This window comes from Tachypleus tridentatus, chromosome 1, assembly GCF_004210375.1.
Source record: "Tachypleus tridentatus isolate NWPU-2018 chromosome 1, ASM421037v1, whole genome shotgun sequence".
NCBI classification, from domain to species: Eukaryota; Metazoa; Arthropoda; class Merostomata; order Xiphosura; family Limulidae; genus Tachypleus; species Tachypleus tridentatus.
Window position 1 is genome coordinate 66,105,580 of NC_134825.1, and position 24,450 is coordinate 66,130,029.

A 24,450-nucleotide genomic window follows, 5' to 3' on the forward strand; every position below is an offset into this window, starting at 1 on the left:
GAACAGAAACTTTTTTATCTATTATTTTTGAAGATATAAATACAAAGAACAAAAGTATTGTTATTTGATTCAGTGTAAAATATCTTTTTTTGTCAATGCTAGTGTAATAAAAACATTTTTCTATATAAATTTCATTACAAAAATAGTATAACCTATTTCATTCCCATTATATGCAAAAAATGCTTATTCCACAAAATATACTATTCAGAAACATATTTATGTTGGAATCTCTTAGAAATATCTTTTTAATTCATCTTTGAACCAGCTTTACTATTTTACATCTATTTTAAAAACAGACATCCTATAGAAAGCTACAGCATCTTTGCAAGTTCCTATATAAGAATTATGTTCCTCAGTTACATTTTAACAAGAATGTCATTTTCAAAATGCAGCATTAATGTCAAGGCAGATCTAAAACAAATAATACAGTAATAAACCTACAAAATTTTACAAGATTCAAAGATTTATTTTATTACAAGTTACAATTTTTATAGTAAGGAAGAATATTTTTTTTTATATAGGCACAACATTTCGATCACTGGAACAATAATTTTCAAGTACATAAGTTTTAATTATTAAATTTTTTGTACTTGAGGATGATTGCACTAGCGATTGATACATCATAACTGTTCTTAAAAAAATATTGTCCCTTGCTATTAAAATTGTACATTGTTATAAACTAATGCTTATAATCAAAAAGTGAATTCAAAACAAAACTATTTAATCAAAGTTTTGCTTAGCATACAACAACACCTGGTAATAATGATGTTAGAAACATAAGTAGGTTCAAATAATCAGTTTAATATAAAAATATGAGTCTATAGTCAAAGCACTTCCAAAAGGTGGACCTTTCTTATTCAGGGAAAAACTTGGCAAGACAAAATAAACTGGAAACATTTGATTTTAGTTGAACTTGAGACCCTTGAAAAATGAAAACAAACAAACAAAACTACCCACCAATTCTGTTCCTATCAGCATTTTTGGTCAAAGTACCTCATCTTTTTTAATAGTGAACCAATAAAGAAAAAAATTATTACAGTTCCAATATTTTACACACTTCTTCTGAGAAGTTTTGGACTAATTAGCTATTGTTTCATTAGTGCATGCAAATAATTGTTTTAGAGCTATTTGTTAATTTGACTCAAAACCTGATGGTATATAACTAATATTAAATTGTGTCATAAATTGACTAGATGTAACTCAATCTGCAATCACAACCATTTTACAGTTTTAAAAAAAATGCAACAGGTGCTCAATAATCAGTTCCTCAGAGTTTAAGCCTAAAGCATCAGAATCTCAGTAACTTTAATAATTTTTTTATTTCTAGAAACTTTAGGTCAAATTTGGAGTTCCAAATTATGCAAGTCACTTAGAAGATTTAATTTTTTTGACAACTGATAAGGAAGCAGAATTGAGTCCAGTTATTGTTGAGTATCAGTTACACTAGGTATTTTATGTTTAAATTAATTTCAGAACTAAAACATATTTTTTACCCTTCCAAAATATTTCGTTTCTTATCAAGTATCAGAGAAGCATGGTAGCAAAACAACCAGGCAGAATTATGTTTAGCAGCAAAGGATAAAACTGTTTACACTATAAGCCTTAATTTATGAGTTAAATACAGCACAATTTACAGTTCTGAATAAGCATTGAACTTATAAGGATTTAGTTATGAGTATATTCATGTATAGAGTTTAGTTATTTACTTTACTACAAATTATTTTCACCATCAAACTGTCTGATAATTCTTTAAGGGAGATAAACTGACTTCTTCAAACCATAAACAATTAATTGGCTTTACATGTAAATACTTTCAAATTATTTATTTTATTTTGTCTAAAAATATAGTTATTCTTCATAAAACAATATAAAAAACTATACCCACACAAAATGGTGAGACCATGGTCAGATTTATGTAAATTCAACCATGTTTATGTAGCATAAAAGCTCATTTTTCCATAAAAATATGCATTATTTGGTGGAATGCTATGGGAATATTATAAAAAAATGTGCAAAAATACCCTCAATTTACATAGGTTCAACAAAACATTGTGCCTTATTTCTCCAATGAATGTTCTGTAACATGCCAGTGTCTTCACTTCTAGTAAAACACTGGATCTTATTATTAAAGTCCTCCACCTCCTGCTGACTCATCCCTGAGAACATACACTCGGTAAAATTTATTCATTTGCTCCAAGAAGATGAAAGTTAGCACTGTATGTGGACCAAGACGAGCATAATATGGAGTAAATCCTTTCCAAAGACTGAACAAGCCTTCATTCCTTATAACTTTCGTTAAGACATCCTATAATCCCCCCAAGGAGGGAGAAAACAAATCTAAATTAATGTTTTTCCTTACTCAAAAATATACAACATCAGAATGAAAACAGATACATCATAAACAATAACTAAAAATCTATTAGGTTCAAGACACCAAAAAAATCTCACTACTCTTAAATGAATATTTAATTTTTTTAATGCCAGAGTACAAAAGATGAAAACCACCAAATAAATGTAGAAAGAAATCTACAAATTTATTTATGAATATTACACACAACAATTATGATAATTTTAACATTTAAAGGAAAGAGCATAGAAAATGCATTTCTTTACATGATATTGTAAAACAAGACATATTGTGGAGGGAAGGGGGTAAACAGTTATACTCCCACTTTTCTGTGGGATATAGTATACATATGATATTCACAGATGTTTTTTGCCCACCCAACTCACCCAGATTTTGTCCCAAATCCTACCCATAACACAATTATATAAATCACATATCTCACTAACATGATGAAAAGCATCACTGCTTTTCAAGTTTATACCATTTAAATATAAAGATATTTACTTTCCTGAAAAGTATAATCAAATGTTTTTAAATTTATAATCATCTATTTCTTTTCATTTTCTCATAACAATATGGAAAAATAAAAATGAAATTTTAGTTCCACAATGATTCATTATTATAGTCTGAAGTATGATCACATTCCCACTAACAAATTGGCAATAGTCCTTTTGCTAACAACTGCAAAACTTGTATAAAACATATTAATTCCGAATTTTAAAAACAATCACATTTTGCAAATTCATTTCTTTGCACATAAAAAAAATACAGACAGGAATAAGTAATAACAATATAGTTTCAATAAATTCAGTACAGGGTATACAAAATTTAACACTTGTTTTCTTAAATCACTCCAATTTCAAATTTTATCAGCTAGGCAAATCTATGAATACTGATATTCCTACTAAAATATAAATTTGGTAAAAAATGGTTTTATGAAAAACATTTCTCTAACGTGGTTTATATTCCTCATCTAATGATTTAATTGACAATCACCACGATATTGCACTTTTGAGTCAATTAAAAGTAGGTAAAACACTTAATTTCTTCTGACACTGATGTTTCATGTTTGAAGAATACTGATACACTTTCTTTAAATATGCTTTTACATTTAAATACAAAGACGCACACTACGTACCAATGCACCACGATACTCAGGTTTTCCATCTATTATCTTCATATTCTGAATTCTAAAAATGAAAATTACATAAAGCCTGTTATATATAAATCCTTCTTTTTTATATTACTTAATATCACAATATCAAACACTTAAAAGCTGTGTAAGCTTTCTATATATGATGGAACAACCTTTGTGAAATAATTCATGATGATCAGAAACCTGCTTGAAATAAAAATGCATTCTCAAGATGGCTAGTATGGCTATTAAAACTTTAAAATAAAGTACAGAACAATGTTTCGACCTTCTTAAGTCATCTTCAGGTTAACAAAGAGGGTTTGCAAACTCTCTTTGTTAACTTGAGGATGACCTAAGAAAGATGAAATGTTCTGTTCATTATTTTAATTAAAGTTTTAATACCTATATCAGCCATCTTGAAAATACAATTTTTATGAAAGTTTAGCTAATTTCTTTATAAAATTAATAAAAGAAACATTTTCAAAAACTAATTACAATGTTATTAAATTTACATTTTCAAAACAAACAAAACTCCTAATTTTGTTTTTGCAAAGTTCTTACTTGTAATTACTAAAATATATATTGGATAAGTAACATATCATATTGCAGCAGGCTCACAAAGTGATTGATTTTACTGCCTGTAGAAAAAAAAGAAGAGACTTTACCTTGTTTTGGCAATATCAACTGGCATGGATGCTGCAGTAGTAACAAGACCACTAATCATACTGGCAACAAAGTGGCATAAAATGTTGTCAACAAAATAACCTAAAAATATGATGTCTCTGATTAGGATGAGTTAGGTGCTTCACATTTTTTGTAGGTACATACAGAACTAGATAATTTTTAATTAGATACCTTAGGAGACAACCTCAAAATCTCTGCAAGAGCTCTTGGGTTGAAGATGTTACAACTAATCATTAATGTACAATTAACTGAGGATTATGTTTTGTGAAAGCTATTTGCTTTCTATTTCAAAAATACTGTTCATCTGTTCTTTAAAAATGTTCATCTTTTTTTCTTCAGTGCTTTAAGTGAATCATATGCTGCCCTTATAATAAGTTGAATGAATAAGAAAATACTTTACCTAGCTTATCACAACCAATGCTGCTTTCTAGGCAAGTTCTTTACTTTTTTAAATCTAATTATTCCCATTTGATTTGCATTCCAGATAAATCTATTATAATGATATACTGTATTTTGCCATTTGTATTTTTGTAACATTTTTGCTAGATGTACAACTTCATAAACTACAATAGGTGTGGGGTTTTTAAACCTTTGTCATATATTTTACCACCATTTCAAATAATTTCTCGTCTGAATGAATACTTATTTATTTCTAGACAACTTAACACTTAGATTTTTAATCTTTTCAATTTTAAAACATCAAGATGGTTAAATTCTAAGTTGTGGAAAAGTCCTACACTTACTTGTAGATAAAATAAATTGCTTGGCTTGTGAATAGGATGCCAACTGGGCAGCATTAACAACCATAGCCCGACCTATTGTAGGAATACAACCCTAGATGAAATAAACATAGTATGAACAACCCAGAAATACCCGGAAATAATAGGTAACATTAAATAGCACACTAACTCCTTCAAAACATGACTGTATGGCAAAAAAAAAAGTTAACTTATTTGGCATTAATACTGGAGATAACTTACTCATTCTGTGAAGAGAAACCAGTTACATAGGTATGTGGTTTTGTAACTGGAATCATTTTAACATTTCTAAAACTTATGTAAAATCTAGCAAAACACATTAACACCTAAAAATTTCAGATTACTTGAGATTCTTTTGTTTAAAAAATAATTTAGTCAAGGCATCCATAAAGAAAAAACATTTTTTATGTAAATCATGAGAACACAGTGCTGCTTAACTTAGCACAAAGTAGATTTAATCACCATGCAACAACCCTCCACCAATAGGAATGCAACAACCCTCCTTTCCCCTATTCAATTTTACTGAACTATCAATTTGAGTTTTGGCATAAAATAGAAGTATCAGTTTTCAGTGAGGAGAAAGAGTGGGAAGTGTGATTGGAGGTATGTACTTCCTAAAATACATTTTTCAGTAGGAAAATTATAATCTCTGGTACAGTAGCTTACCTCTGCCCAAAGATATAGTTAGAATCTCACATTGAACAGGTGTGAGGGAAAAAAAGAAGCTCTCTTCGAAAGATTTTGAAGAGTACTTGTAAAATGAAGATCCTTGCTGTAGAATATCCTGCACAGGAGACTGCACCACAACTGTACCATGTATATTCTATGCACAGTGTAGAAAGAGTGGTGGAGAAAAAGAACTGGTCTAGTCTCGAATGGAAGTGGATGGTAAACAAGCTTAGTACAAGACAGTGTCCTGCCCCAGGAGATCTCAAAAGCAAAAAAGTCACATGCATATGTAAAGAGACTACGATGGCAATTGTCCCAATGTGGAGATAAAGAGGAGGAAGGTATCCCATGAAAATCTACAAAAATTAAGTGGAATGCCTCAGAATGGAGATGTGTGGCAGAAAATTTCTGTAGAAGAGTCAGCAGGAGAAGCTGAAGAGTGGAAAACTTGGGAAGGGATAAAAGGATAGGATTAACACACAACAGATTCTAAGTACAGAGAATCAAGAAAATAGAACAATCTGCCTGATGGTAAGCTAAGGCAAAATTAACCAAAAACTGTAAAGTGAAAGGCATGCAAACACCCTCTCTCAAGAAAAGGGAGAAAAATACCCAATATAAACCATAACATCTGGAAAAAGAGAGAAAACAAATACCATAAAATATGTCCAAAAACTACTGAGGTAAGCCTAGTAGACTCTGAAGTAGGGATCTGGGAAAATAAGTCATAATCAGGTGAAGGAAAATTGACAAATTCAAAATTATACTAAATGGGTTCAACAGATTTAGCAGGAAAGTGAGCAAAAATGGGAGAAGGTTGTGCAGACTCCAGCCCCAGGAGTCCTCACAAACCAAATTAATTGCAAGTAGAAAATATAAATAATTACAAAAAAGTAAAATAGTTGTTACATTGTAAAATTAAATGTGTGTATTAATAATAAAAATTTATTAAATGGTATTTGTTGAAGGAAACAATATATTTAACTTAATTTATGATTTATAAGTAAAAAAAATGGCAGATAAGCCTAAAATAACAAAAACTTGTTAAGGTAATCCAATGTTGTAGCACAAAGGATATAACTAAGCTCTAATTTGAAACGCTAACATTACAATAAATATTTACAACTCAAACTAAACTTGTTATTGAATCCAAATAACTACAAATAATAATATTAATACAAAAAATATTCAAAAACAATAACAGTATAAGAGCTTGTTTATCTGAAGTCTGTGGACCATATTCAAAAAATGTGTTGGCCCTAAACTTGAGGCCTGATGAAAGTCAACTTGTATAACAATCAATTTCCTAACATAAGAAAAGAAGACAATTCCTCATTTAAGTACCGTTGCCCGAAGCCTGTGTATTTGTGCCGGGAGTAAACAATATCACTTTAAGAGTGGAAACGTAAACTCCAGTGAAAATCAAAAGGAAAAGTTGAGAACAATAAAGATAAGCTTTTCCTTAAGTAGAAAAAACAAACAAACCCTAAAAATACAGAAAAATATTTCCAACTGATATGAAATAAAAAAAAAACCAACTGAGGAAGAAAGCTCGAACAAAATATATTATGATGATAGCACTATCAATGAAAAGTGACAGTTCAGTAGAAGCAAACAGAGGGATTCATATGCATTAGAAGGGTGTGTTGCACTCCTATTGGTGATTGATGATGCCATGATGATTTACGTGTCAGATGCAGTTGAACCATGTTGATCATGGGATATGTGGGAACTCACGGCTTGTGTTATGTAAAAACATTTTTGCACATAGAGGGCAGCAATGAACAATAGATGTACCAGTGAGTTGAGGTAAAGTACTGTATCGGAAATACGAATTTCAGTCTTGAGAAATATAAGGTAAAACATTTGGGACACTGAAATTTAGAAAGAACTTACTTTGTGTGTTAGAAGAGCATTAGTATTGTGGAAAAATAAACTGGGAATAAATTACATGTGAGTGTTAATAAAAACCTAAAGTCTTCAGGTATACTAAAAACAGTATATACAGCTTTTAGATTTTTTAAGCCAAATTTTAAAATTTAAGAATGAGCAGGCTATTTTAATCCTGTACAAGTCTCTGTGTATAGTTTTGGTTTTCTTCTTTCAGGAATGATATCGACTAGAAGAAAAAATTCAGAGATGGACTAGTGGTAGGATACATGAGTTACAAAACTGAGTTACAAAATGAGACTTGCTTTCTCTGGAACACAAAAGGACTAAGGGTAACTTAATTCAGGGGCTTGGATAATCTGCCTGTAGGTGGTTATTTATAAGAAACATATGAAAGAAAAATGACACAAAAGTTATTCAAACTCTTTTACCAAATTTGTTTACAGCAAATTTAGTGGTCACTCTAACCAAGACCCAATACTCAGCCGGTAAATGCAAGAACTCATGTATTTCTTAAAAACTTCTGATCAAATGTAAACTAACCGTACAGATAACAACTAAAATGTAACATACAAATCAATGAAGCTAATTATATATAACAAATTGAATAAAAGTATTTAATGTCATGAATAAATATACTAGAAAACTAAAAATTCATACTGATTAGAAAGCAATAAATCATCAGTTAAGTGTTCTTACTGTTAACAGTATTTTCAACTATAATTCCAATAATATATTTTAATATTCATCAGTTTAGGAGATTTAAACTCAAGTTTATGTGCAATAAATCTAACATTACAAAACCTTCACATGTATAAAAATTACTCAAAATTATAACTAATTATACTAATGAAACTAATTTAAAGAAAATTGGAGTAGGTTACTACTTACAAAACAAGTAAGACATTGGTTGTTTGTTACTGAGGCCCAAACAGCTTACCAAGACAAACAATGCAATGTTTAATTAAACATAAAGCCCTTACATCAACAAAATACTTTTTTTTTGTAAATAAAACTATGCTTTAAAATTACTGAATACCTTCATGCCATAAGGTCAACACTCCTTGGTTGTTTGTTCGAGATCCACACAGCTTACCAACACAAACAATGTTTAATTACAAACATCGTCCTTATCTCAACATTAACTGCTTATGGCAAGACAATGTTTTGTAAATATAACTCTTCTTTAAAATAATTGAATACCTACACGCCATAAAGTCAACACTCCTTCTTCTCTTGTTATTCTAATTAATGCATCAAATACATTCATGTAACCTCGTCTTTCAGCTATGGGTAGACTAGGAACATGAAAACAAAGCTGGTTAGATAGGATTTCGGATGAATCCTTATGTGTTAAGTATATCTTTAATTGAGAGAAAAATTATTTCTACATAAAGTACACAGTACATGAGTTTAACTTTTTTTTATTATTATTATGGTTAACCCTTTAAACACAATGCACTTTTTAAACTTCTTTCTGTACGTGTTACTGAATTACATTCAAAATTTAATTAAACAACTTTATTATCCATGTATATTAATAATATTAATATCACAATGTATGTTATAATGTAAAGTTTTATGTTATCTAAGTTTTAATTCCTTTGTTTCAAAATAAACATTAAAAAACAATTAAACTTCAGTTTTTGTCATGTGACCCACATTCCTTTGTTTCAAAATAAACATTTAAAAACAATTAAACTTCAGTTTTTTTGTCATGTGACCCACATTCCTTTGTTTCAAAATAAACATTTAAAAACAATTAAACTTCAGTTTTTTTGTCATGTGACCCACAATATATGAAAAATCTCAACTTTCACACACTCTAGCTCGAATCATGCAACTTCAGTCCCGTAGATTTATGTTCAGACAATAAGTACATTTACTTGCTCTTTTGACATGTATGTTTCAATGTATTTTGGCTGACTGCAGTAAAAACAAGCAATACATTTTGTTAACCTATGATTAATGCTATGCCCACCTTCAAGTTACCAAGATGCAGTCATGGCTGAAGGACCTAGTACATCTTGTGTGTCTGCTACTCTCAAACAAAACCTCCCTGTTTGGGAGAATATTACACTATTACAATTATCAGAACTCAGTAATTTAGTATTATTATTCTCTGGTGAAGTATCAAGAAATTTATTCAAGAGCAACTGATGTAGAAGAAGAGTTTGTAGATCAATGCTTGGTCCCATGACTGAGCCTGATATACGACCCTTTGTCTGGTCTCATGATGAAGATAATTTTTGCCCAGAAATTTATGCTTTTGATCCTGAAATTTCAGAAAAATATCATAATTCTCAACCAGTGAGGAGGTTGAAGAAACAGGATATTTCCAAGCCTTCTTAGATGATGAAATGATGAATTACATAATGAATGAAACAAACAAATACAGATATTTTGTCACTTATAAGCCTGTTTTTGCCACATTCATGAGTCAGTTGATGGATCGATACTACAACCATCAGTGACTTGTATATGTTTCTCAACAATTTTTGGAAGTACAATCCTCTTATTGATATCCTACATGGTCAGGAAGAATTTCTTACTTTTGAGATTCATTCATTTTCCTGATAATGTAAACCCAGTTGTGAAAGATTGGCTATTGAAACTAAGAGGCTTATTTCCAATGCTGAAGGAGAGGGTTACCTAGTTCTTTTATCCTTTCTGGAAACTTGTAACAGACAAGATTCTCATCTTATTTAAAGGAAGGCTTTTCTTCAAGCAATATATACCATCAAACGGGCACCACTTTGGCATAAAGACTTTTGTTTAATGTGATTATGACTGAGGCTGGTATCATTTTGGATATGATAATATTAAAGCCAACTGATATTGATATCCCATCTGATGATCCCTTGGGCAAATCAGGTGCCATTATAAAGAAAATGATGAACAAATACACAGGGAATGGTATACAAGTTCTTCCCTATGTTGTTTTTGCACGAAAATAACATCATTTCAGTTGGCACTGAACATGTCAATTGACAGTATATGCCTAAGTTGAAGCAGGATGCCAAATATGGGGACCATTGATCTCTGGATATTGGGAAATATTTCAGGCTTCTATTGGCATGACGAGAGGGATGTCAACATGTCGACCACCATTCAAAAAGCCATAATGAAGGAGAGTGGCAAAAGGCACCATGTAACAAATGAAAAAATGATTAAACCTGATGCAGCTATGGACTATGTGGAAAACAAACATATGGTTGACAAATCAGTGGTGTAGAGTGCCTTCACAAGTCCATCAAGATGGTCTTTCTCCATCAGATATGGACAGGTAAGAGGAAGAAATTGCAGGTGTTCAGTTACATTGCCATCCTGCAAATCCTCAAGCAATATGAAACTCTCACATCAACAAAGCCAGAATGACTTCAATTATTTACATACAATGGGCTCTCAGGAAAAATCTGTGTGACCTGTCATTTCCTATATCTTTCACCTATGGGAAAAAGACTATTCCAACAGATAATTTGTATGATGTGCAAGAACGTGGACAAATGCAAAAAGGTTCACAAATTGGCATCATTCCGTTGTCACGATTGTGGTGTTACATTGTGTATGGGTCAGTGCTCTGTAGATTATCAGTTATTGAAGAAATTCTAAAATCTGAATTGAATATGTAAATTGTTAAATATCATTATCTATATAAGTATAGCATAGAAAGAAAATAATATAATTTAATATCTATACATTTATTTTTCAATTTTAAGTATTCTTAGTATTTTAAAAACAATTACGTTTTACTGTTATTATAAAGTATACATGTTTAACTGAAATCTATATAGAAAATTTAAATAAAAAATGGATTTATCAAAATTATTTTGTGAATACATTTATTTTGCAAATTTGAATATTTTGATTATATGGAAATATAATAATTGTCTTTTACTATTATTATAAAGTATACTCTTCAAAAAAAGAAACGCAAAAGGGATATATTTTTTATTTTAAAGAGAAATATATGTAATAACGTTACAAGCTCAGAGTATGTGATGTTACACGTGTTAAGGCACTGACTGTCAAACCAAAATGACAATAAAAGTTGTGCACTTTGAAAACGGAGGAAAACATCGGATCTTTCGCCAAAACGCATTCGTGTCCAATAATTTTTTTGATTAAGAGATCTGCATGTTCTGCAAGTGCAACATGTGCAAAATCCCTATAAAAGTGACGTGTTCTCTGTTTCCATAGTTCAGTGTTAAGCCACCGACACACAATACAGTTACGCCAAGACTGACTGAAGCACAATGCAACAACGCCATTGGTCGCTTGGAAGCAGACGCATCTCGATCAGATGTTGCCAGAGCTGTGAATGTCCACCCAAGCACCATCACAAGACTATGAAATCGTCACCAACAACATGGATCAACTCGTGACCGTCCACGATCTGGCAGACCTCGTGTGACCACGCCCGCACAAGATTACTACATCCAGTTATGTCACCTTCGGGTTAGGACCACCACTGCAACGTCTACTGCCTCAACCATACCAGAGCTGCATAGGATTTCCGATCAGACCATATGCAACCATCGACGAGATTCTTAGGCCCCATGTGAAATCCATCATGCTGAACGTCAACGAAATTTTTCAACATGACAACGCCGTCCTCACACAGCCCGACTCACCACTGTCTTCTTTAGACACTACAACATCAACGTTCTTCCCTGGCCCTCCAGATCACCAGATTTAAACCCCATCAAACATCTTTGGGACGAGTTGAACCGACGTCTGCGACGGCAACAACCTCAACCGCAGACTCTACCTCAGCTTGCAACAGCTTTGCAGGCTGAGTGGACAGCCATTCCACAGGATGTGATTCGTTATCTCATCACTTCCATGGGCAGGAGATGTCAAGCAGTTATTGATGCTCACGGGGGAGCATACTCATTATTGACATTGAGTGACGTTAAACTTCAACTAGTGAGCGTGGACTTTGCCTTTGCAGACCTTGAATGTTCAGCAGTGAATGTGCAAAGTTTCACACATGTCATACAGAACTACCCGGGATAAACTTGTTAACAATTTGTCTCAAATTTTGCCTTTTGCATTTCTTTTTTTGAAGAGTATATATATATATATATAATGAATTGAAATCTACCATATTTTCAAAAGTAATTGTAATTCTACATAGTAAATATAAATATAAATAAATAACAAAAATGTGTCATCACTGGTGGCAAGATTTCTGAGCAATGTATTCCCTCCACCTGGTATCAACCCACTACCAGTTCACTCAAGATGCATGCCTTTCAGATGGTGTCAACATCAAGGATTTGTGAGTACTTGATTTTTTTCATATCTTGTTTCTATGTATGATAACCTTTCATTTTATGTTAATAATAATTAATTCTAACAACCTTAAAAATTTGCATATCTTTGTGCAGATTTACACATGCTGCAAAGAAAGAGTTAAAATTTATATTTCATAGATTTAATGATTTTTAAATTACTTTTAATATTATGCAACCTATTAACAATGTTCATGTATTGGTTTCATATATGGTTTATAATTTATACATAATGTATAAATCTGTAGAAAACACTATTACATGATAATAATTAAAATGTAAGAAATGCAAAAGTTTAAATGAAGAACAGAACATAAAAATACTGCTTTTTTAAATGTTTACTTTCATTGCTTAAACCCCCAACTTACCGTCCATCTGCTGTCATACGAATTAGAGAAATTTCTGCAGGAGTCCCAAAAAATGCACCAACTGCACCTGCTGTCATTCCAATTCCTGCTTTCATAAAGAAATTTGGTGGTTTCCCATCTTTACTAGTGATCAGGTAGGAAGGGGAAAAAAAGAAAGAATATTTCTATTCCAAAAAACACAGTAACATTAGAATAACAAATTGTAATAAAAATGGTTTTTACTTAGTAAGTATGAAATAAAAATAAATTAATAAATATTCAACAAAGAAATAAGAAAGATTTTTGTTATAACAGACTTAAAAACTTAATTTTATTTGCATATACACCCTAGTTAACCTTCAGAAAGTGGTTCAGAGTCATTCAATATATCCTAAAAGACCTTAATCAATTTTATTGTGAATTTATAAAAATGCATGTATTCTTTATAAATACGTTATCAGTTAAAGACTGATAAGCTGTAGTCATTAACATATTCCTCTAATATTATGCACTTACGAGATTTTCTCAAAAAGAGTAGAGTACACTCCCATTCGTACCGTGGTATACGAAGCTTGTCGAAGAAGTCCAGCAGATAATCTGTTAAGATGCAAATTAAATACTCATGATAATCACAAAAGCTTAGAGAAGCATCATCTGAATTTAAAACACTTTCTTTTTGTACCCCAAAATATTTTGTGCAACAATTCTTTAAACTCTAAAATTGTTTACCTAAAATATTAAGATACTGAAGTGGTCAACACTGTATGATACAAAATAAAAATTTTATTTCAAAAAAGATTCAGCATTTGTAAAGGACACTCAGTTATGTATGTTGTTCATGACCCTCAGGAGTATGAAAAACATATTTAGTTGAGCCAAAATAATATACCCATTTTGTCCATTAAATTAATTTCATCTTTAGATTTATTAAATATTTCACTAAATATATCTCAAACTAAAAATTAAATAAACTTAATGGAGAATACATGTATTTATAAAATTTAATGTCAATTTGATGGTGTATGCATTGGTGAAACCAGAAAAAAATTAACATTTAGAGTAAATTCACATACAAGAAATGTTAAAAACAAATATGAAAAATCTGCATTTACTGAACATTTAAATTATATTGGCCATGTCATCCAGTGGAAAACAAAATTGTTCTTCTTGCTCAACTGAATAACATGATGGCTAGAAATATTAGAGAAACCATAGAAGTATTGAAATACAGTAAAAATAATTTAATTTTAAATAAGAATGAAGGGTTAGAAAATCAGAAAGTAAGTAAATGGTGTGATCTTTTTTAAATATGTAAACAAGTAGTTGCAAGATTATGGCTTTTTGTATTCATATGTTGCAAACCATTTGCTATTCACATCCCTGAGGATGACACGAATTATGTCAAAACATATAAAATGTCTTTTATGAGTTATAAGCATTTTTAAAAATTTTAAATGTGTATTATACAACATTGATTGTTTCAATATTTTAATATTTTAACCATTTACACAAAGTCCTTGAATTTCAACTCGTTCTTACCACATTTTATTTTTATAGTTTTTAATGTATTATCTCAATTTAAGGTATTTTATTATTCTGCAGGAGTTTAGATAGCAGAGAATATTACTGCTACTAATCAGTTCTAAATTTTACATATAGGTTGTTGCTACTTGTAGATTAATTTTCGCTTATCATACTTCGGTTTAAGTAGTTATTAAATATACATTTAATATTTATAATAAAGAAGACACATTTTAAGTTATCTGTGAAATTGATATACAACCTCATTTCAAAACCTACTATTTGTAAGAACAAATATTATCAACATTTGACAAAATGAAATCACTACATTATGAGAAAAAAAACTGCATCAGACATTTTGGAATGTATCAGAAAATATATATTGTTTTTTTGTTGAAAGTTATAGCAAGTATCATATATATACTGTATTGTTTTGAAACTTTTTCCTGTAAACTAAAATACCTGAAAGAGAATCTTGAAAATACTGAATGAAACTAACACTATCTTTCAAATCCATAAGAGGATGTCTTACCCAGAATAGAGACCAAAGAGACCTTCTTGTTTTACTATTGACCTAACTGCATGAAAACTACTTTTGTGATCTCTAGCTTTCCCTCCTTCTCCTGCAAATGAATAACAAAAAAAAAACATTTAACCATCCCTGTGTTTTGAATATTACAAAGTAACACAGAAGTGTTTTTCAATCAAATTAATCAACTTACTGATTACTGGCTTATATACAATACTAAGAAAGAGTTTCAGCATCTGGTTTCTTTCAATTGTAAAGTAATACATAATAGTAATGTGTAAACAAAAGTCAAAAGAGAGTGATTATTCATCTTTCAGTTTTGATGGTTCAACCTTATGATTTGTTCATTATTAAATAACTCAAATGAACTTTATAATCTTTTGTCCTCAATAGTACATATAAATGCATACAAGCCCCAGATACATCAGTTAGTATGGAATACAACCAAAGTGCAGTTTATTTTAAGAGAATCTTTGATCAGCTACTAGACTAATGTAAGAGCATAAAACTCTTACAACTAAACATTTTGTACTTCACGACTTGCAGTAATGTAGAGCTCTGAATGACCTAATAAGGAAGTGTTAACTATACAAGAGTTTAATAACTATTAATTAAGAGTTTCAGGTTAACAATTGTAAAACTGATTGCTAGGAATGTTTGAATTGGTGATTTATTTTTAAAATAACATTGGTAGTTGTTTTACAGTTTAATGAGTACTTTTGGGTTATATTTCAAAACAGAAACAAAGTATATTATTACTGTTTTATATCTCATTACAAATAAATTCTTTGAACATAAAAAATGTACACTTTTTACATCAACAACTGTTTGTTGTGAGCATAACATGTGTGAAGATTGTAGCATCTACCATCATCACACACTACTCATTGGTCAATAGTCTAACAAAAGCCAACACATTTTCTTTACTTGTAAGCATCATTCACTAATAGTAACACCAAACATACTTAGAAATATAGATGTAATAAATTGTGAAACATATCTCCATGAAACTGTGTACAGGATGGACAAAAATATTTATGTTAATCCTAAGAGTTATCCAGTGGCTAAATTGCATTTAGTTGTTCCTTAAAAACAATATAATAGTAGTACTTACCACTTAATTGCATACGGTTCTTAATAAGGTCAAGTGGTTGGACAAATAAAGTTGCTGCCATCCTATGATAGGCCAAAAGTTTATTATATTGTTTCTTCAAATTCTTGGAGAAGTTATTAGTAAAACAAAATATATAAAATTAATATATTTGAAGTTTGAAGTTATATTACACTGGTACTGAAAAATACTTTGAATAAACCTATATAGATAGATTTCAAAAAGTAATTAATTCTATAAACTTATAAAGAATGTAAAAGAACTTGTACATTATGAAAATTCCAGCATATGGCTGGACCTGCAGGTCAACAATAGTTACAGTTAACTTGTACATACAGTACAAAAAATAATGGTTAATATTTTCCAAACATTAAACATATCAGTGAACTAAGAACACAAGGAGGTTAAATACATCATATTCATAAATACAGAGGTAAATGAAACACAATAGCAAAATTATTTATATTAGCCTAAATTAATAACAGGCATCACCAGAAAATACATATAGTGTCTTATTAATACTAGTTAACTAATAGATAAACAGTATTTTCTTGGTTAATTTTCATTTTCTTGCATGCTTCCACTTCTGCACACGATTCAATCAATATTTATTTCAAAATTCATATAAATGTAACTCATTATACATGCATGATTAAGCAATTCCTTCAAAACTTCTAACAGAATAATTTCAACAATATTAGAATTCTATAAAGAGTATCCTACATATAAGGTAATTATGTATTATTATTTAAATATATTGTAAGAATACTTGGAAAAACATGTTGATGTGATAAAAAATTATGTGCAGTCTTGAAAATGTTTAAGTATCTCACAACATAAATGTACACAAAGTTTTTTTTTTTTTATCATTTATCATATCAGCTGTACCGGTCACAACCAATATTCCCTCTAAGCTAAGTAGCCACACAACAACCAATCAAGTGTCACAAACTCTTTATTAATGGTGAAGAGTCTTAGCAAGCTGACGGTTTTAATGGCACTGGCAATTGATAGGCCTGAAGCCTAAATACCCAATTGGTAGAATTACAAAGCAGTCTAATGATCCATTATAGTTGATGGTATAAAAATATCTCACCCTCCAAAAACAAACACAAGTAGTGCACAAGAAAAAGTCATTCAGCACATGGACTGAAAAAATAAGAAGGAATATTGGTCACAACACAATTAAAAACTATCTTTACAACTTATATACATATATAAAGGAACAAGACTGCTAAATGTTCTCCTTAAAACTCTATGTTTTCAAATGGCAAAGTTTAAGAACAAATACTACAACTTATTGAAGATTCACCTCTTTTGTGGGTAAAAAGAGAATTTATTACAGGAGTTACAAATCTATACGAAAGTTGAATGTCCTCTCAAAAGGTAAATGAGTTTTAACTTGTATAATTTCAGTTCAAAACATCAGTTTTTCCTTCTCAATCTGTTAAACCCATTCTGATTTAAATAAATTAGCTGTTTTTTCCTGTGTCCAAGTTGTAACCTTTAAAAAATATTTCAACGCCAATGGATATTGCCATCTTTTCACTGGATCCTTTCAGTAACAGATAAATAATTGCATATTTCTAAATACAGATTCTCACTTGGAGTACTTTGTACAATATGTGGCTCCTTATCTTAAGGACTTCAAATTCTTGAAAGGTGTTAACAAAATGGCTACTAAGATGATATTTGTAATGGAAAGTTCTCATATGAGGACAAGTTAAGATCTATGAAATAGTTTTCATTTGGAAAAAAAAAAGAGGGGATCTGATTAGGATTGTTAAGGGAATCAATAGTGTTGATACCTCATATTTTTTCATACTAAATGGTGAAATTGGTACGACTAAGGGCACAAATATAAATTTTGGCAAGGTTGAAGTCATCTCAATTAATATAGTTTTATTTTCCAATAAAGTTGTTGACCTTTAATATGGGTTTCTTACAGTTGTTGTGTATGTGGTAAATGCACGATGTTTTCTCGATCTTAATATGCAACCTTAAAAGGTTTATAATAAACCATAATAAAACCGACATGGAGTGAAGAACGAACAACAGGGCATATTCAATTTTAGGACTAACAAACTATGTACACATATTTCGGATGCACCCGCATACCCAGTGATGGAGTAACAAAACATTTATAATATAAATTTTAAGGCATATAACAGAATATTTTATTTGAAAAAAAATAAATAAAATGCATATTGTTTTAAGGTTTTCCTTAAATTTATATCCCATTAATATAAATATAAAATTATGATATATTAAAGAAGTTAGTCGTGTGTACGTTTCAAAGCCATAAATTACAAGATCATTCAGAATTTAATGCCAGATACTTCTGTTTTAACATAATTTCTGTAAAATTAGTGTAACATTGTGACAACTTTACAAAATAATAAAATACAGCATACCCAGCCGTTCCTCCAAAGAGGAACCGGATGTATTTAGGAATAGTTGCCGGTTGCTTAGGCTGAGAACTAGACACCGACATCTTTTTTTACGACTTCAGTATACCCCAACCCAGTTTTTCTACAATAACTTGACGTAGTTCAAATGGCCTACGTGTTCACAAATGCATTTGGTGGTCCCTGGGAGAAGATTATATCCCACAATGCCACGAAGTCTCGTATTGTATATAAAAGCTTTGGCGCAGTCCTATTTGTCTTACGTAAGTTGATTCTGACCTTGGTAAAGGTGAGTGGAAGTTGCTGAAGTTTTTATTTGAGTTTGACATAAATGTTTTTCGGTTTTATATACCTTACATTTCTAGGAATACGTGTTTATTGTAACTTATTCTGAGATATATTTAAGTTAAATATTTTCGAAATCGAAAATCTAGATTTAAAGTCGGTTGTACTAATAAAACTATTTTCAACACTATTTTGGTCTACTATTTGGGGTGAAATGTGGTTTTTGATTTTGCCGGATAGATTAACCATGGCATTATTAACAACTAAAGAATGGATGGTATTGTTAATGTATTAACGTTGAGTAAGAAACCTGAGAGCATTTATTACCATTAAACTAAAAAAATGGTTTCTGGCTATGAAATGAAAATAATTTAAAAAATGTTTACTTAATTATTAATAAAGTAAAACACACGTTTTATGGGTTTAACTAAAGACACTAAAGCAATTTTGTAAAATGAGCTTAAACTTTGAAATACACTGATCTTTAGAATTGCTTTGTTTATACTTAAGCTTATAAGTAATAAACTTAATTTAAGAACTGTGTAAATTCTACTCCCGTAACCCCTTCCAAATGATGTAATCAATGAAAGGTACAGACCACTTTACTGTCTCCTCTAGTATCAGTATTGGAAACCTATTTGCTGTGGTATCGGTAACAGTTGTTGATAATAAAGCACTAAATATTTAACTATTCAAAATACTTTGTACTGCAAAGAGTTTTGTTATAAGGTTTCTAATGCATGATTATGTTGAACAAATAGCAGTGAAGTAGTTCATGGTGGACTGATACTGTTGTAAACCTAGTAGTGATCCATGTAGAAATCAAGTGCAACTTTTGCATGTTTAAGTATTGTGCTGCTGCAAATCATGCCTATTCCTATGTATTTAGTGGTCCCTAATTATTTTCCACTTAAATTATTAAACCAAGGCATATGTTAGGGGTTAAATTCTTTACAATAGGTGTCTGACTTGTTTGTAATAAATGTTAATACAGACAACACATGATTCATTTGTTTTAAAATATCTGTTTGAAGCAAGTTAAATGGGTATACAAATCATTGACTTTACTTTTGTTGGATCTAGAGCTTTAAGTTTTTCTATCTTTTGAAAGTCTACACAGCCTAGTTCAGTTACTTTAGAACCTCATCAACAAAAGTACTTTTTATTTCTTTAGTATCACAATGCAATTGGTGATTTTAAATTCATTTGTTAGTCCAGTTTTAATACTGTAACATTGGAATTCCACATAGTAATTCAGTTAACACAGAACTCAACTGACAAACTACTACTCTTTCTATTTGTAATGATATAAGCTGTGGAAATTTCACTTTAGAAATCATTACAATCAAACTTTATTTGGAGCTTTAGATATCATGCTCTGACTAAATTGACAGTTGCAAAATGCCTTCACTTATGCTTTATATACGTGCAACAGAAAAATATAGGAACACCTAGTTCTCTGATAACAACAATATTATGCATAATGAAAAGCTTAGAGTAAGATATCAACAATAATATTTGTACTTGAAGGTCTGATGTGGCATGTGGACCACTGGTATAGTTGTCTGTTTGCAAGATTAGTATGCATCTATCTTTGTATTAGTAGTAACAAATATAGCATTGATCTGACATAACTGTAACTAAATTTAATTACAAATTATTTAACTATTTGAAGCTGTTTATGTAGGATTTTAACTTTTACAGATCTAGTTTTTCATTAGTTAATTTAAACAATTACTCTAAGCTCTTAGGTTAATTATAATTGTTGACATTTATGTGGTTCTAATTGTACTAACCCTCTAACAAAAACCAGTTATGCATTTGAAGTTTCAAATATACTTTAATACTTAATTTTATTTTAATTGTATATTATATTGGACATAACCAAAAGATGATGTGTATCTAGACACAATTGTATTAGTGACTAACTTAAGTTAGTGAATAAGTTGCTAATCTTGTGACTGTTGACTTACAAAATAGGGGGAAGTTTATGTATTAGTCTGAATAAATTCAAAATGTATTACCCTGACAAAAGTTGGAATGCAAATACCTGATTTGCATAAATTAATCCATTTTGTACTTCTTATAATGGATATCAACTACATTGTTTGGTATCTTCATTCCTGAAGAGTCTTTTCACTTCATACTAATACTCTTCAAGCCAATATGACATAGTGGGTTCATTCTGTGCTAATTCATCTAAGGCTTTCCAGTTTGTCAGATTTCCTTAAATTTCAGCAAAAACTTCAGTTTGATTTATTCAGCCATGCAATATGGCTTTAGGATTTTGCATGGCTAAATAAATTATAATGGAGTTTTTTTTATTGAAATTTTTTAAAGAAAATCTGACCTGAACTGGGAAAAGTTCTTTTTCAGGGTGAACTGGCATCAAATGACCCAGTGGTTTAGATGTTATAATAAATGTCTTGGTAAATTTCTGCTAAGTGTGAAGACCCTTAAGCCCTTACAGGACAAACCATTGTATATATTGAAATAATTGGTTTTATTTCCTTCAACATGAAGATATAAAAATACCTTTATTTGAATTAATCTTTTTTTTTAATCTGACATTGTTTATATTGTAAACTAACAGAATTTGAATTTTGAGGTCACTGTTTTGTTACTTTAAAATAGTTGGGGCTATATGGATGAAACAGTGCTAACTTGCCAGCTTTTGTTCAGATGGGCTGTTTTTAATGAAAGTTAAATTTTGTAGTACTTAATTATAAATTTAAACTTCATGCAAGTGTCTAATGCTGTATTGTGGCCTAAGTGAAATTTACTTTTAACAGTAGTAAGGCATTTTTAGTCTCAACTAATACATTTTGAGTATCTTATGGTTAACCTATTTTTTATTTGGTATAGGTCCCAAACAATGGTGGAAATACCTCAGCATATTTTTTGATGGAAAATAAAAGGAAAAAACACTTATATTTTGTTGCCACTAAATAAATGTGTTAGTAATAATCAGCTACTTTCTAATTATTACTGTCTTGAGTTATTCCAACTATATAATAAATGTTTTCAAGTATTCTTGTACTTTTAACTCTCTTGGACACCTTAAGTGTGTACTTGAAGGCTTTTTTTATTTTATTTTAGGGACTAACTTTCCTCTCCAGTCTACTTCATAAAATACAATGGCAAAAGTTGGCATCAATGGGTAAAGTTAAACCTTATATTTTTGGAATAGAATAAATTTATGAATGAATGGTTTTAAACCTCTTGTGACAGGTTATTTACACCCATTATTGAATTGGGTGGTAGTGAATTTTTCCATTTTTTTTTTTTAGTAAAAAAAAAAAAAAAAAAAAAATCCAACTCCACACTTCTGAATGTTTTGAGAATTGTTTAATATATTGATGGTTAAGATTCCATTGAGTACGAGGCACATCTAGTATAGCTAACTCACTGATTGATGAAAGAATTAGAAACATGAATGTCACAAATTCAACTAACTTGTAAAATAAGCTAATTATAACTCAAAGCTAAAATAACATGCAGAATTGCCTTCATTAATTTATACCTTAGACACAAATGAAGTGTTTAGTATATAAGGAAACTAAAATATTGTTTTGATTCTTTAGTTATAAAACAATTCCCTTCTACTTTCTATGTTTTTATAGATTTGGACGTATTGGCCGACTGGTTCTCCGTTCTTGTTTGGAGAAAGGAATTGAAGTTGTAGCTGTTAATGATCCTTTTATTGATGTTAATTACATGGTTGGTAATTCTCTAAGTTCAGTTCCATTTTTATCTAAAGGTGCTTTGTTTTGTATAGATGGGAGTAAATGTATAACTACATGCTTACTTTGACACTTGGGTATATAAAATTCTAGTAATAATACACAAGATTAGTGTTATTTTAATGTTACACAAATACTAATTTTGTATACAGAAACTGTACATTTGAAGAGTACAAGCAAAATTATTTTAAAAATCCTAAAATTAAAGTTTTCATACTTTAAAAAGTTAAATATAAAAACTTTTCAAACCCTCTTGCCACAGGATTAGTTTAGATTGATGAAGTATGTGACCCTCAGATTGGCCTTTATAGTTTTTGAATTAATTTGTAATGTTTTGTAACTTTACAAAACTGCAGAAGCTTTTGGTAAACATTAAGTGTAGATAAAAATTGTTTATAGAGGGCTTTCACTAAAATTAAAAATGTAATCAGTGCAAAGTGAGCTTGATGTAAAAAAAAATTAAGTATCTTCAGTTAAATTCTCATTCTAGTTTCCTTATCTGTAGAATCTAAAACTTCAAATGGTTTTTTTTCTTTACCATGCTGAGGTTTGTCAATTTGATCCTTAAAACACTTGGAGCAGTCAACATTAACATCATGAAATTAGTTTTAGTAATAATGCATGATTAAAAATTGATTCCCTTTTCTTGATCTATGAAATATTTGATTCACTAAAGCTTGCCAAATTTTTAAAGATATATTAAGAACTTTTATACATTGTGTATACCATCATGGCTACAAGGTTGTACAAAATCTGAGCCTGTTGCAATATGGTAACTAGAACTCTAATGATTATGGAAAAGACTTTGGAGCTCAAAAATCCCAGTATTATTAACTAATCCTTGGAAGCCAGTTTTGTAAGGTATGTTAACTACCCTCATTAGAGTGGCTTCTTTACTTTACTAGACCCTGTAGAGAATATGATTCAGTTAACTGAATTATCTTTTTCTCTACTATGAACAGAATTCTACCTTATTTCAAATGGAAATCTTACTTCTGCACATATAGGTATGTTGGTAAACGTAATTTGATGCTCACTAAATTGGATGTTTGCACAAGTTAGTGCAGTAAAACATATGAACCCTACATTGTAGAACATTTTAAATCATTGTTTCTTAACTAAGCAGTATGTAAAAGGAATCTGCACTAAGATGTCAGAAGTGACAACTGTTAACATGAAGTTACACACACTTTAATTAAACATTACTAACAGTTTTTTCACTTGATTGCAGGCAGGTATGGAAGAAAATTTGTTCTTGGATTTTTTTATAACAACAAAAATAAGTTTCGTAATCTCGTATGACACAACATTTTTTGACTATTCATATGAGTTAGGCCACTTCAACCTTGTAACCACAAGTTTTATGTACTGTAACTCCTTTATAGTGCTTTCACAATTTAGTATGGTCTTAGTAAACTAAATTTTATGTGCATAAAAAATTTATTGCATAACTTTCACTGGAATGTGAAGATAGTGTCTTTGACTAGTCCAAATATAAGGTGATTTCTTTTAATTTTATTTAAGATTAAATGCTTTTTGTCTTTCAATGCATAATCTCTGAAACTGCTATGAATATATAATTTTTTTTCAGTAACTTTTCTGTTCTAACATGATCTGCTTGGTTTATTTGACCTATTGTGACTACTCCCAAAAATAGATAAATGTAAATTACACTTTAATTTTCTAGACTGATTACAGATTGTAAAATCATTATTCTAAACAGTTT

At 30.2% G+C, this 24,450-nt stretch overlaps 2 protein-coding genes across 3 annotated transcripts in view; one reads left to right on the forward strand and one right to left on the reverse strand.

The window, feature by feature from the left end:
- LOC143250830 (mitochondrial 2-oxoglutarate/malate carrier protein-like) lies at positions 1-18,957 on the reverse strand. Of its 2 annotated transcripts, none has more exons than XM_076501891.1 (10): positions 18,703-18,957; positions 16,292-16,353; positions 15,181-15,271; positions 13,644-13,724; positions 13,149-13,271; positions 8,691-8,781; positions 4,910-5,000; positions 4,148-4,247; positions 3,486-3,537; positions 1-2,305 (listed from the first exon to the last, which is right to left on the reverse strand). In XM_076501891.1, the coding sequence occupies exons 1-10, from the start codon at positions 18,780-18,782 to the stop codon at positions 2,126-2,128; spliced, it is 951 nt and encodes a 316-aa protein (XP_076358006.1). In that variant the 5' UTR covers positions 18,783-18,957; the 3' UTR covers positions 1-2,125. The 2 variants fall into 2 exon arrangements, with proteins under 2 accessions (XP_076358006.1, XP_076358016.1); XM_076501901.1 differs by having other exon boundaries at positions 16,292-16,394; positions 18,703-18,839.
- LOC143250824 (glyceraldehyde-3-phosphate dehydrogenase 2-like) overlaps positions 18,870-24,450 on the forward strand; it is a 15,745-nt gene continuing 10,164 nt past the window's right edge. The window contains exons 1-3 of the mRNA XM_076501879.1: positions 18,870-18,985; positions 22,081-22,141; positions 22,605-22,701. Coding sequence (XP_076357994.1) covers positions 22,119-22,141; positions 22,605-22,701 — 120 coding nt within the window. The 5' untranslated portion in view covers positions 18,870-18,985; positions 22,081-22,118. The remainder of the gene's footprint in view (positions 18,986-22,080; positions 22,142-22,604; positions 22,702-24,450) is intronic.